The sequence below is a fragment of the Microcaecilia unicolor genome, chromosome 2 (assembly GCF_901765095.1).
Source record: "Microcaecilia unicolor chromosome 2, aMicUni1.1, whole genome shotgun sequence".
Lineage (NCBI taxonomy): Eukaryota > Metazoa > Chordata > Amphibia > Gymnophiona > Siphonopidae > Microcaecilia > Microcaecilia unicolor.
This window is the reverse complement of record NC_044032.1, coordinates 594,514,589-594,527,469: the sequence shown is the minus strand read 5'-3', so window position 1 is coordinate 594,527,469 and position 12,881 is coordinate 594,514,589. Positions and strand designations below refer to the sequence as shown.

At 42.7% G+C, this 12,881-nt stretch overlaps 1 protein-coding gene across 1 annotated transcript in view; it reads right to left on the bottom strand.

The window, feature by feature from the left end:
* LOC115462209 (probable ATP-dependent RNA helicase DDX60) overlaps nt 1-12,881 on the bottom strand; it is a 368,606-nt gene that overhangs the window by 138,020 nt on the left and 217,705 nt on the right. Inside the window, exons 26-27 of the mRNA XM_030192223.1 lie at nt 10,533-10,691; nt 3,082-3,174 (exon numbers count right to left, since the gene is read on the bottom strand). Coding sequence (XP_030048083.1) covers nt 3,082-3,174; nt 10,533-10,691 — 252 coding nt within the window. The remainder of the gene's footprint in view (nt 1-3,081; nt 3,175-10,532; nt 10,692-12,881) is intronic.

The window sequence follows — 12,881 nt, the reverse complement described above, 5'->3', positions numbered from 1 at the left end:
ATCACTTGACCCCACCTGTCCCTCCAACTACCGCCCCATCTCTCTTCTACCCTTCCTCTCCAAATTACTTGAACGTGCTGTCCACAGCCGCTGCCTTGACTTCCTCTTCTCTCAGGCCGTCCTCGACCCGCTTCAATCCGGCTTTCGCCCACTACACTCAACAGAAACAGCACTCTCTAAAGTCTGCAATGACCTGTTCCTTGCCAAATCCAAAGGTCACTATTCCATCCTCATCCTCCTCGACCTATCTGCTGCCTTTGACACCGTCAATCATAATTTACTTCTTGACACACTGTCCTCATTTGGGTTCCAGGGCTCCGTCCTCTCCTGGTTCTCCTCGTATCTTTCCCAACGCACCTTCAGAGTATTTTCTAATGGCTCTTCTTCCACCCCCGTCCCGCTCTCTGTTGGGGTCCCTCAAGGATCTGTCCTTGGACCGCTTCTTTTCTCGATATACACCTCTTCCCTGGGCTCGTTGATCTCATCACATGGTTTCCAGTACCATCTCTATGCTGATGATACCCAGCTTTACCTCTCCACTCCCGACATCACAGTTGAAACCCAGGTCAAAGTTTCGGCCTGCCTTTCAGACATCGCTGCCTGGATGTCCAACCGGCATCTGAAACTGAACATGGCAAAGACTGAGCTCCTTGTCTTTCCACCCAACCCCTCTTCTCCTCTTCCCCCACTTTCCGTCTCTGTTGACAATGGCCTCATCCTCCCCGTCTCTTCAGCCCGCAATCTCGGAGTCATTTTTGACTCCTCCCTCTCCTTCTCTGCCCATATCCAGCAGACAGCTAAGACCTGTCGCTTCTTCCTCTATAATATTAGCAAAATTCGCCCATTCCTCTCTGAACAGACCACCCGAACCCTCGTCCACTCGCTCGTTACCTCTCGTCTTGACTATTGCAACCTTTTCCTCGCTGGCCTCCCGCTTAGCCACCTATCCCCCCTTCAATCTGTCCAAAATTCCGCCGCACGTCTTATCTACCGCGTGAACCGATATTCTCATATCACCCCTCTCCTCAAGTCACTTCACTGGCTCCCGATCTGCTACCATATACAGTTCAAGCTTCTCCTATTGACCTTCAAGTGCACTCAATCTGCAGCCCCCCATTACCTCTCTACCCTCCTCTCCCCATATGTTCCCACCCGTAACCTCCGCTCTCAGGACAAATCACTCCTTTCTGTACCCTTCTCCACCACCGCTAACTCCAGACTCCGCCCCTTCTGCCTCGCATCACCTTATGCCTGGAACAGACTTCCTGAGCCCATATGCCATGCGCCCTCCCTGCCCATTTTCAAGTCCTTACTCAAGGCCCATCTCTTCTCCCTTGCTTTTGGTGCCTAACCACCTTCCCATTCCTGATACCTACACTGACTACATAGTTTTTACCTTTAGATTGTAAGCTCTCTTGAGCAGGGACTGTCCTTCCCCATGTTTAAACTTGTACAGCGCTGCGTAACCCTGGCAGCGCTATAGAAATGCTAAGTAGTAGTAGTAGTAGTATGTTTAAATAAAGGCACACTTATCTTTGTGCCACAGGGTTTGTGCACCGAACCCAGCAGCCAAACTTCTTTGGGTGTTATTCAGCTTGTATCCAAAGAAGGCAGCAAAAAAAAAATATTCTCCTATTGCTGGAGTCATCACGAGTTCGACTCTGCAGGGTTTCAATCAATCTTCCTCAGGAACTCGGATTATAATATATCTGAAATCAAATGTAAAGACGTGCCACAATTCTCATGGTGAAAAAAAGCACCTAAATCAAAAAGGTTTTTTTGCTCCTCAGGCAGGAAATGAGGACACTGTGTACCGACGACGTCTGATGTCAAAGGCAGACCAGAAAAGCCGGTCATTGAAAAACAGAAAGAAAGAAAGAAAGAAAAAAGGTCTTATACTAATGATAACTTGTATGTCATACAAATTTAATGTGTTCTATATCTGAAGAAATGTTTGGAAAAAAATCCCACTGCCCCTCCCAAACCTAAGCATTCAGAAAAAACTACACGTTATACATTGTAAACTGATACTACAAGTAACAATGTTTTTAAAAACTTCCTGCCTGAGGAGCATAAAAACCTCTTTGATTTAGGTACTTTTTTCACCATCAGAATTGTGGCGTGTCTTTACATTTGATTTCAGATATATTATAATCCGAGTTCCTGAGGAAGATTGATCGAAACCCTGCAGCTTCGAACTCGTGATGACTCCAGCAATAGGAGAATATTTTTTCTGCTGATTTCTTTGGATATGAGCTGAATAACGCCCAAAGATGTTTGGCTTCCAGGTTCGGTGCACAAACCCGGCGGCACAAAGATGTTTCAAATCTTCTTTATTATTATTGATAAAACATTAACAAACCAAATAGCAAGAAATCTTATAAATATTGCATAATCTCCCTTGTCCCTTGTTTTCATGGAGAATATAGGTAGATAGACTTTTTCTGTTTATTATTTGTGATTATTTGTCACTCCCTGGATTGGGAGCACAGGTTTTGCTCACTTCTCATTGGGAGACTTTCAATGATTGAGAAACTCATTCACCCTTAGGAGCAGGTTTTACCTTTGGGAACTACTCCGTCTCTTGGGTGAGTTAATACTCTGAGAATCTCTCCTTCACACAAAAAATTTTCTTAAAAAGAAATGTTTTCTTTTTTATGTATTAGTTGTAGTGTGTCTCAGGTCTTACTACTTACATTCTCTCTGAATTGTTACATTACTCTGGTTTGTGTTTTGGATTTATACAAATAGCACACATCCAGATACACATGCAAGTTTTAATGAGTGCCAGTTTACATCAATAATGCAGAATCCAACACACTGTACCCTGCTGATCAGCTCAATTAATCAAGGGCCCTGTGTTCAAAGGTGTGCTAAAAATAGCGCACGCTAACCATGTAGAGGCCCATAAGAATATCATGGGCATCTACATGTTTAGCGTGCGCTGATTTTTAATGCATGCTGAAAACGCTAGCGCACCTTTGTAAACAGGGCCCCGAGTGAGTCACAGCAGGCTTCCTGGAAGGTTTAAGCTTCTGGCACTGTACAGCAATTTTGTAGTGTCTGAAAAGTAATACTTACTCGAGCTCCCTACTCTTAGATTTTTGCCGTTTTCTTGTTTTCTTTACGGAAAAACCTGTATCACTCATTTCTTCCACAGAATTATCAGTAGACCTTGAAGAGAACATTTTTAAAAATAAATTTCTTTCAAGAAACCAGCCACGTTCACAAAGAATTTTCTGTATTCTATTTTATTTCCACAGTGAAAATCAGAATTTGAAGAGCCTACTCTTTACCTCCTTAGCAATATTTATGAATAATGAAATACAGTTTGAGGGTTTTTAGAATAGTGTATGTGTGAATTCTCAGCACTGTATAACTTCAGAAATTTGGATGCTTACTTCATATTCCTCCTCTATTTTTAGCAAGTAGCCATAGTAACATTGTAAATGATGGCAGATAAAGACCTGTACAGTCCATTCAGTCTGCCCAACAAGATAAATTCATTTTACATGGTATGTGATACTTTATATGTATACCCGGGTTTGATTTGTCCTTGCCTTTCTCAGGGCACAGACCGTAGAAGTCTGCCCAGTACTCTTTTTTTTACTAAAAGTTCTGAAGCTAATGTCAAAGGCCCTTAAAATTTATATTCAAGCCCATCCATATCTATTCAGTCACGACCTACCTCCCAGAAACGCCACAAGATCATCCCGTAAATTTCTCAACCTGCACTACCCCAGCTGCAAAGGACTTAAATACAAGCTGATGCACGCCACTACCTTCTCTTACAAGAGCAAGCAGATATGGAATGCTTTACCTACAGACCTGAAAGCAATCAAAGAAACATCTATCTTTCGAAAATCTCTGAAAACATTCTTCTTCAACAAGGCCTACAATGAGAACTTATAACCTCACTAAGTCCACTCAACTATGAGCGCACACCTCCTATAATTACCCTAACAACTCTCTTCCCTCACCCCTTCCTAAGCGCTACACATTACTAATTGTATCCGATATCCTGTTATGACAATGTTATCAAATCTATGTAAGCCACATTGAGCCTGCAAATAGGTCGGGGAATGTGGGATACAAATGCAATAAATAATAATACATAATAGACCGTAGGAGTCTACCCAGCACCGGTTTCGCTTCCCAATTACTGGTGTCGCCACCCAATCTCCACTAAGATTCCGTGTGAATGATCCAAAGAGAAGGGATTCCTGGTAGAGAAACTGGGCAATGAGTAAATTTCACTTCATTGCCCCACTTTTATTATTTGGATTTAGCTTATACCTTTTCATTGGTATCTCAACCTAAGTTACAAATCAGGTTAGTAGTATTTTCCTATGTTCACAACTGAAGGGACTTATTTACTAAGGGCCTGATATTCAAACACAAATATCCAAATATTTGTGCTGGCTGGAAATGTGCTTGCTTGTTATCTATGTTTTAAAGTCATTCTATAATTATAGTTTATTATTATTCATTGTTGTTGGATTTCTTTTTTTGAATATTTATTATTTTGTAGTCCCTAATGCAGCCCTTACGTGGGTGAATCACAGCCTGTCAGGCATTTTTGTGTGTTCTACTAATAAAGATCTGTTTGCACTTCCATTTGATCTGCTTTATTTGTTTCCATATTGGAGTTTGCAAATCGTTTGCCTTGCTTGTTTTTATTCGGTTATAGGGACAATATTTCGTACGCAGGGGAAATTAGTCAAATAACAAATCAAATCCCAGCAATATCATATTAGAAGTGTATTTCAAGATGTCACTATGTAATTTCACAAGTTTCTGCCATCAATAGGATACAAAGAACAATTTTGCTAGACTTCCCATGGATATTCAGTGGCACCATCCAAATAGACACCACCATACCACAACGAACAAGAAAAACTCCCTTCAAAGAGACAAGAATAGCCGAAGTAGTAGGGAAAGGGGTGTAGGTCAACCAATCAATCAATTGTCCAGAGTTGACTGCAGTAGAATTCTACTGCAATCAGCCTCTGGATAGTTGATTGATTGGTTGACCTACACCCCCTTCCCTACTACTTCTGCTATGCAGTATCCAGATATTGCCACTGAATATACTTACAGACCAACTCAGCGCTATTCAGATAGTCCTGGGTAGTCTGGGGGCAGAACTTGGGCAGATTTAGGAGTTTGCCAGTTAGCAGTGATATTCTGTCTGCTAACCAGATAATTATCTGGATAAAGCTAGGATAGCACAAAGGATGCCCTAACTTTATTGGGTTTGCTTTCCAAATAGTGGTCTTAATTAGAGTTGGGCAGTTGATTGAAATGAATATCATCTGCCAGTAATAGTGTGTGCCCTTTCCTTAAAGAGTGTGTCCTCTTTGCACATAGCGTGCATTCTTTTCTCCTAGGGCACATGCACAAACTATTGCATATCCACACCCTATCGGAACAGAGTGTGTGAAGAGGGCACACTATTAACTATATTCTTTGGAAATGAAATAAATTCCAGACTGCACAAATATTTTCTGGGTGCCCATCCCTAGTCTCAATATTACACCAGTCATTTCTGAATCCGGATATTCAGTGCCAGCCACTATCTGGACAATGGTGCTGAATTTCCGGATTTATTTCAGCAGTGGTGACTGGTATTTAAAAACCATGCCACCACTGAGGCTGAATATCAGTTGCTGGCACAGACAAAAGCCTAATAGTACCTGAAACAACAAACATCAAAGTGATTTGCCCAAGTTCTCAGGGAGCTTCAGTGGGATTTGAACCATATGTCCCTGTTCTCAGCCTGTTGCTCTTACCATTAGGCTTCTCCTCCATACGCCTCAGAACCTTTAGTACAAGTTTTAAAACAGCAAATCTTGTATAGTTCAGATGCAAAGGCTGCCACCAGGTTGTACTGACAGGCTTTGAGAAAAAGGGCAAACTGTCTCCGGTGCCATACCCACTCCCACCTCTAGCTTCTGCAGCTCCTTAAATAACAGCTGTCATTTTGGGGGTAAGTTACCATATTCAATATAATTTTTACCACAAATTACCCACCCCTTCCCCTAGCTCCCCAGCCTTCTTTCAATCTCCTGTTCCAGACCATAATCCTCATTCCCCTCCTCCCCCTCTTATCCGCTCTCCATTATGAATGAAATGCCCCCAAGACCCTGCCCCATCAGTTCCCTCCATCCTACTTAAAAAGTACACCTCAACATTGTTTATGCACAATCACTTTTTTGACCACACTCAGCTGAACACCCCACTCTCATACCTTCTCCAACACTCCCTTCCCTTCTTCCCTGAACCCCTCAATATGCAAGCAGTTTGTTACTCATCTATCACCAATTGCACCCCAACAGTCAATCCTAACATCCCTCCTCAGCCACACCTAAAAAGCTCCAGTTTCAGGAACCTTGTTTTATGTCTCACATCGCTTCCGATCTCTACCACTCTATCTTCGAATCTTCTGGCAGAGGTGCCTCTCCACTGCTAGAGTTGTACATTAATCTCCCGTTTGCACTCTCTACATGCTGCCATTTATACACTGCCAGTTTCTGCCGCACATCTTGCAACTTATGCTGCTCCACCAGTCTAGGGTTACCATATGTCCGGTTTTACCCGGGCGTCCTCTTTTTGAGGACATGGTCTGGCAACCAGGCGGGTTTTCCCAGCCTGCCCGTTTGTCCGGATAGGCAGACAAATGGGCAGACTGGTGGGCAGGCAGATCTAGGGGTGTCCTATGTTCCCCTCCCCTTACTGTACTGCCCTGGTGATCTAGTGACCTCTTCAAGGCAGGAAAAAGCTCCCTCTTTCCTGCCTGGAGCGGATGCAGACTGTCTTGCTGCCTCCCGTCCCGGCGCAGATTCAAAATGGATGCTGAAAGTTCACGCGGCAGCCTCACGAGACTTCCGCAGAAGTCTTGCAAGGTCACTGCTTGAGCTCTCGACAATTATTTTTGTGTCATCTTCATCTAAGTTCTTTTCTAAGGGCCTGATATTCTGCCCTATTTTATCACATAGAAAAGGCTTGATATTCAGTGCTACAAAATCGGACAGTGTGGTGAAAATCTGGGTAGACCACTGCAGCACTCTCTGGTTAGTGTTGGAGCGAGTCAGGAGTTACCCAGACACCACCAGTGTTCAGCAGCGTTGCCCGGGTAACCTAGAGCAGCAAAAGGCTAACCTAAGTTAACTTGGTAGCTATCTGGGTTCCATCAGTAACTGCCAGCGATGCCCAGGTAACTCCTGGTTGTCGCCTTATGCCTGGATATTCAGTGCCAGTACCCAGATAAGGCCCGGGACTGACTATCTGGGCCCAATTCAACTGTAGCAGAGAGTGTTAAACAGAATGTGGAGGAGTAATGGCTAGTGCAGTGGGCTTTGATTCTGGCAACCTGTGTTTGACTCCCACTGCAGATCATTGAGGGGCATAATCGAACTTGGCGCCCACGTTTTCCTGGGGCCATCCTCACAGGACGGACCCGTGAAGGGGCTGGGAAACCCGTATTATCGAAACAAGATGGGCGTCCATCTTTTGTTTCGATAATATGGTCAGGGATGCCCAAATCTCAACATTAAGGTCGACCAACGGACTCTTCCCAAAAGAAAAAGGAAAAATCTTACTCACCCCAATTCCTAAAGATCCAAAGAAAAACACAAGCGAAATAACCAACTACAGGCCAATAGCATCCATACCACTAATAACCAAGATAACCAAAGGAATGATAACTAAACAACTCACAAACTATCTAAACAAACACTCAATACTACATGATGCCCAATCAGGATTCCGGTCGAACCATAGCACAGAAACAGTATTAGTCACCCTTATGACTAAATTTAAACAAATAATAGCAACTGGCAACAATATACTCCTCTTACAATTTGACATGTCAAGCGCCTTCGACATGGTCGACCACGGAATCCTACTACACATACTTGAATACTTTGGCATTGGAGGAAATGTCCTGAACTGGTTCAAGGGGTTCCTAACCCTGCGTTCGTATCAAGTCACATCAAACTCAACCACATCCAAGGCTTGGACACCTGAATGTGGAGTTCCACAAGGATCACCTCTCTCACCAACTATCTTCAACCTAATGATGATCCCTTTAGCAAAACTCCTATCAAACCATAACCTCAACCCATATATATACGCCGATGATGTGACAATATACATCCCTTTCAAACAAGACATCAAAGAAATCTTCAACGAAATCAACCAAAGTCTATACATCATGAACACATGGGCAGATGTATTCGTCTGAAATTAAATGCAGAAAAAACTCAATGCCTGATACCTCCCAATACAACACTAATGAATTCAACGTGTTAAACACACCAAACCTAAACCTTCCAATCTCAGAAACGCTAAAAATCCTTGGAGTCACTATCGACCGCCACCTAACACTCGAAACCCACGCAAACAACACAACTAAGAAGATGTTCTACTGCATGTGGAAATTGAAAAGGATAAAACCATTCTTCCCAAGATTCGTCTTTCACAACCTAGTGCAATCCCTCGTCCTCAGCCATCTGGATTACTGCAACTCACTATACGCAGGATGCAAAGAACAAATACTGAGGAAACTTCAAACAGCCCAGAGCACAGCAGCCAGACTCAATTTCAGAAAACCAAAATATGAAAGGGCAACACCACTACGAGAGAAACTACACTGGCTTCCACTTAAGGAACGTGTCACTTTTAAGGTATGCACACTAGTCCACAAGATCATTCACGGTGAAGCCCCAGCCTACATGTCCGAGTTGATAGACCTACCACCCAGAAATGCTAAAAGATCATCTCGAACATACCTCAACCTCCACTTCCCTAATTGCAAGGGTGTGAAATACAAGACGCTACACGCGTCAACCTTCTCTAATGTGAGCACGCAGCTTTGGAATACACTGCCGCTCAACTTAAGAACGATTTATGAACAAGCTTCCTTCCGCAAACAATTGAAGACCCATCTGTTCGAAACAATTTACGGAAAGAGACAAAACACATAGAGTCCACACTCACTGTTCATTAATGCTTCATACATCCACTTCTGACCCTCATCCCCCGTAATTCCACATCACTCATACACTTACTCACAGAAATATGTACACCAGATGTCTTTGTGTCTCAATACTGCCCTTTAAGCTTCCCACTGTCTCCCCCAATGTTTCCATGTTGATGTCCCATTGTTAAATTCCTAACGATACTTCGATGGTCTCGCATAACTTGTACAATGTAACCCATAACCAAGTTGTAACAAATGTATTTCCATTATTCATATCTTATTGTAAGCCACACTGAAACCGCAAAGAGGTGGGAAAATGTGGGACACAAATGCAATAAATAAATAAATAAGACCTTAGAGAGGGTCGTCCTTAGGGATGGTCGTCCCCAGTTTTCAGCGATAATGGAAACCGAGGACGCCCATCTCAGAAACAACCAAATCCAAGCCATTTGGTCATGGGAGGAGCTAGCATTCGTAGTGCACTGGTCCCCCTCACAAGCCAGTACACCAACCGGGCACCCTAGGGGGCACTGCAGTGGACTTCAGAAAAAGCTCCCAAGTGCATAGCTCCCTTACCTTGGGTGCTGAGCCCCCCAAACCCCACAAAAAAACCCACTTCCCACAACTGTACACCACTACCATAGCCCTAAGGGGTGAAGGGTGGCACCTACATGTGGGTTCAGTGGGTTTGTGGTGGGTATTGAAGGGCTCACATTTACCACCATAAGTGTAACAGGTAGGGTGGGATGGGCCTGGGTCCGCCTGCCTGAAGTGCACTGCACCCACTAAAACTGCTCCAGGGACCTACATACTGCTGTCATGGAGCTGGGTATGACAATTGAGGCTGGCATAGAGGCTGGAAAAAAATTTTTTTTAAGTTTTCTTTTTTAGGGTGGGAGGGGGTTGGTGACCAGTGGGGAAGTAAGGGGAGGTCATCCCCGATTCCCTCCGATGGTCATCTGGTCAGTTCAGGCACCTTTTTAAGGCTTGGTCGCAAGAAAAAATGGGCCAAGTAAAGTTGCCCAAGTGTTCGTCAGGGACGCCCTTCTTTTTTCTATTATTGGTCGAGGACGCCCATCTCTTAAGCATGCCCCAGTCCCGCCTTCGCTACGCTGCTGACACGGCCCCGTGAACTTTGGTCATCCTCACGATGGAAAGCAGTTGAGGGCGCCCAAAATCGGCTTTTAAGTATACCGATTTGGGCGCCCCTGAGAGAAGAATGCCCATCTCCCGATTTGTCGGAAGATGGGCGCCCTTCTCTTTCGAAAATAAGCCTGATTGTGACCTTGGGCAAGTCACTATGGGCCCTGCTGCAGATAACTTGAGCTAACCTTTAGTAAAAGACCCCCTTAACCCTCCATTGTCCCAGAACCAAAAACTTAGATTGTGAGCCCTCTAGGGAGAGAGAAAGTACCTGCATATAGTGTGCACATGATTGTATACATCTAGTAGTGCTACAGAAATGATTAGTAGTAGAATGCTGACTCTCCCTGGCTGAATAATATCCCCTAAGGAGTCGTTGATAGATTTAATTGTAGATAACACTTACCCAGACTGCCCACATTCAGTGGAATCTTCAACCTTTTTTTCTTTACTCGCTAATTTGTTTTCTTCCATCAAAGATAACTGCATTTGGTAAATCTCTTGCTTCTGCTGTAGATAACTGCAAACATTTTCAGCCAGTTTTTCTACTGTCTTAATGTTGAACCTTAAAACAAATTATTAAAATTGCTTAGTTTATAAAAAATTAATTGTGTTTCCTCCTTCCTATATAATTGCAATATACCAGATGTTGATTGGGACATCCCTGCTGCAAAGTCATCTAGAAGTAGGAAGATCCTAGATTCTCTACAGGAAGAACTGTTCTCTAACAGCTGGTAATGGAACCATACTGGACCTGGTGCTTATGAAAGTGGAGAGTATTTCTGATGTAAAAAGTGTGCTAATATCTAACATCCAGGGATCTGGATGTTGGTGTGGTTACATATTAACACATATGTGGAAAGTGTTCATTCAGAATGAAGGTTATAAACTTCAAAAAACCTAACTTTGTCATGATGGGGTAATTCTTCAAAGAGTAGTTAGCTGGAAAAGAAGATCTGGTAGAAGTAGAGAAGCAGTGGGCAAAACTGAAAGGAGCTGTTTTAGAAGCAACAAACCTTTTTGTTAGAAAAGCAAATAAAAACAAGAGGAAAAGAAGGTTGCTTTGTTTTCAAAAGCAGTAGCTGAAAAAGTACAAAAGATCGTAAAAACAGGAAGACAGGCAACAATATCTGGAAAAGCTAAGAGAAGATGGTAAACTGGGGAGTGGAGGAGTAGCCTACTGGCTAGTGCAGTGATCTGAGAATCTGGGGAACTGGGTTCAGTTCCCACTGTAGCTCCTTATGACCCTGGGCAAGTCAATTAATTCTCCATTGCCCCAAGTATAAAAATAGAATGTGAGCTCAGAGTATGTAAACCATTGTGGTTTGGCCTGAAACAGCTCCTGGATGCAGATTGCACAAATTACCATTGATTGGTATACAAGTTAACTCTTTGGTGCTGTTGAGTCAGGATTATCACTGGTGGAACCTCAACAAGGGCCACTTCAAACCCTCTGCATCAGGAGGAGGACCCCGACAAGGATCACTTGGTTCCACCTCCTGATGCAATGAGTTCGCAAAACAAGTGGCCATTGTCATGGTTTTGGACACCTGGGATATGTTCACACATTGCAATATTAGAAGAGAGCTCTTTTATGCACTGGAACAGCAGTGATTTTGAGGATCTGGTATCAGAAAAGAACGCCTCTTCAGTCAAGCTAAGTGTTTGTGGAACTGTATTTTGATACAAGTTGAGAACTACCAGTGGTGATTGTTCGAACTAATGGGGATATGATATGGATGTTTTTGTTTGTTGATGACTAAAATAGACTGTGTGGGTTCTGATTATTTTTCACCAGTTTTTTTTATTTTTCTCCATTTTTGGGAGTATTTTTTTTTTGCTCTCTTTTTTTCTGGAGTTAGATGATTCATTAAAGCCAATGATAATAACTGGGAATTCCTTTGGGAAAGACTGACTTATTTGGTCAGACCGATGCTCTTTGAACTTTGAGACCTTGTTTATTTAAACTTTGAGATTTTTATAACTCCCCACAATCTCAATTAGCTATTTTATTAGCAAACTGCATGTTTCATGCTTTTTGGGGATATGTGTAAATACGTTGTCATGATACACACCCTTTGTAGTGATGTGCTTATTATTTAAGATAGAATTGATGAGTCATATTAGCAAGTCACAGCTTCTTGCAATGGCAACCTAGAAGCTTGTTTTTTATTGCCTTTATGCACCAAATGATACAGTTATAAACTTGTTTATCATGAGGTAAGGTAAATGGATTATCCATACACCTACTATCTGGAAAAGAATTGCCATAGCTAATCTTTGCATGTTCTCATGACAGTGAATGTGTCTTCACACTTCCTGAATAAGTAGCTATATTTGAGAGCTGCCGCTTGTTCACGCCTCTAAATAATATTTGGGGCAGAAGGTTTTACAAAAGTTGCTTAACAGTAATGATTGCCAGGTTACTGTTATGATGCAGTTGAATTTATAAATTTTGGGAGATTTTTCACTGACACCACTGAAATTGTTATTACCAAAAAATATGGTTCAGAATGATGAACAAGGAGTTATCAGGAAGGGAAGTTCTGTATATGTTGAGGAGGGTCTATGGGATATTATAACCTATTTCAAGAGCTGGGCTTGAACTCAAAAACTCATCACCAAATTTATTGGGGGTGGGGGAACCAAAAATAAAGTTTTCTAGTCTCTATGGGAACTGGACCAGAAGTGGTTCTAGACTGCCAAACCTTCATACTTATAACAATGCAGGTCTTTTGTGGCATATAAAAGACTG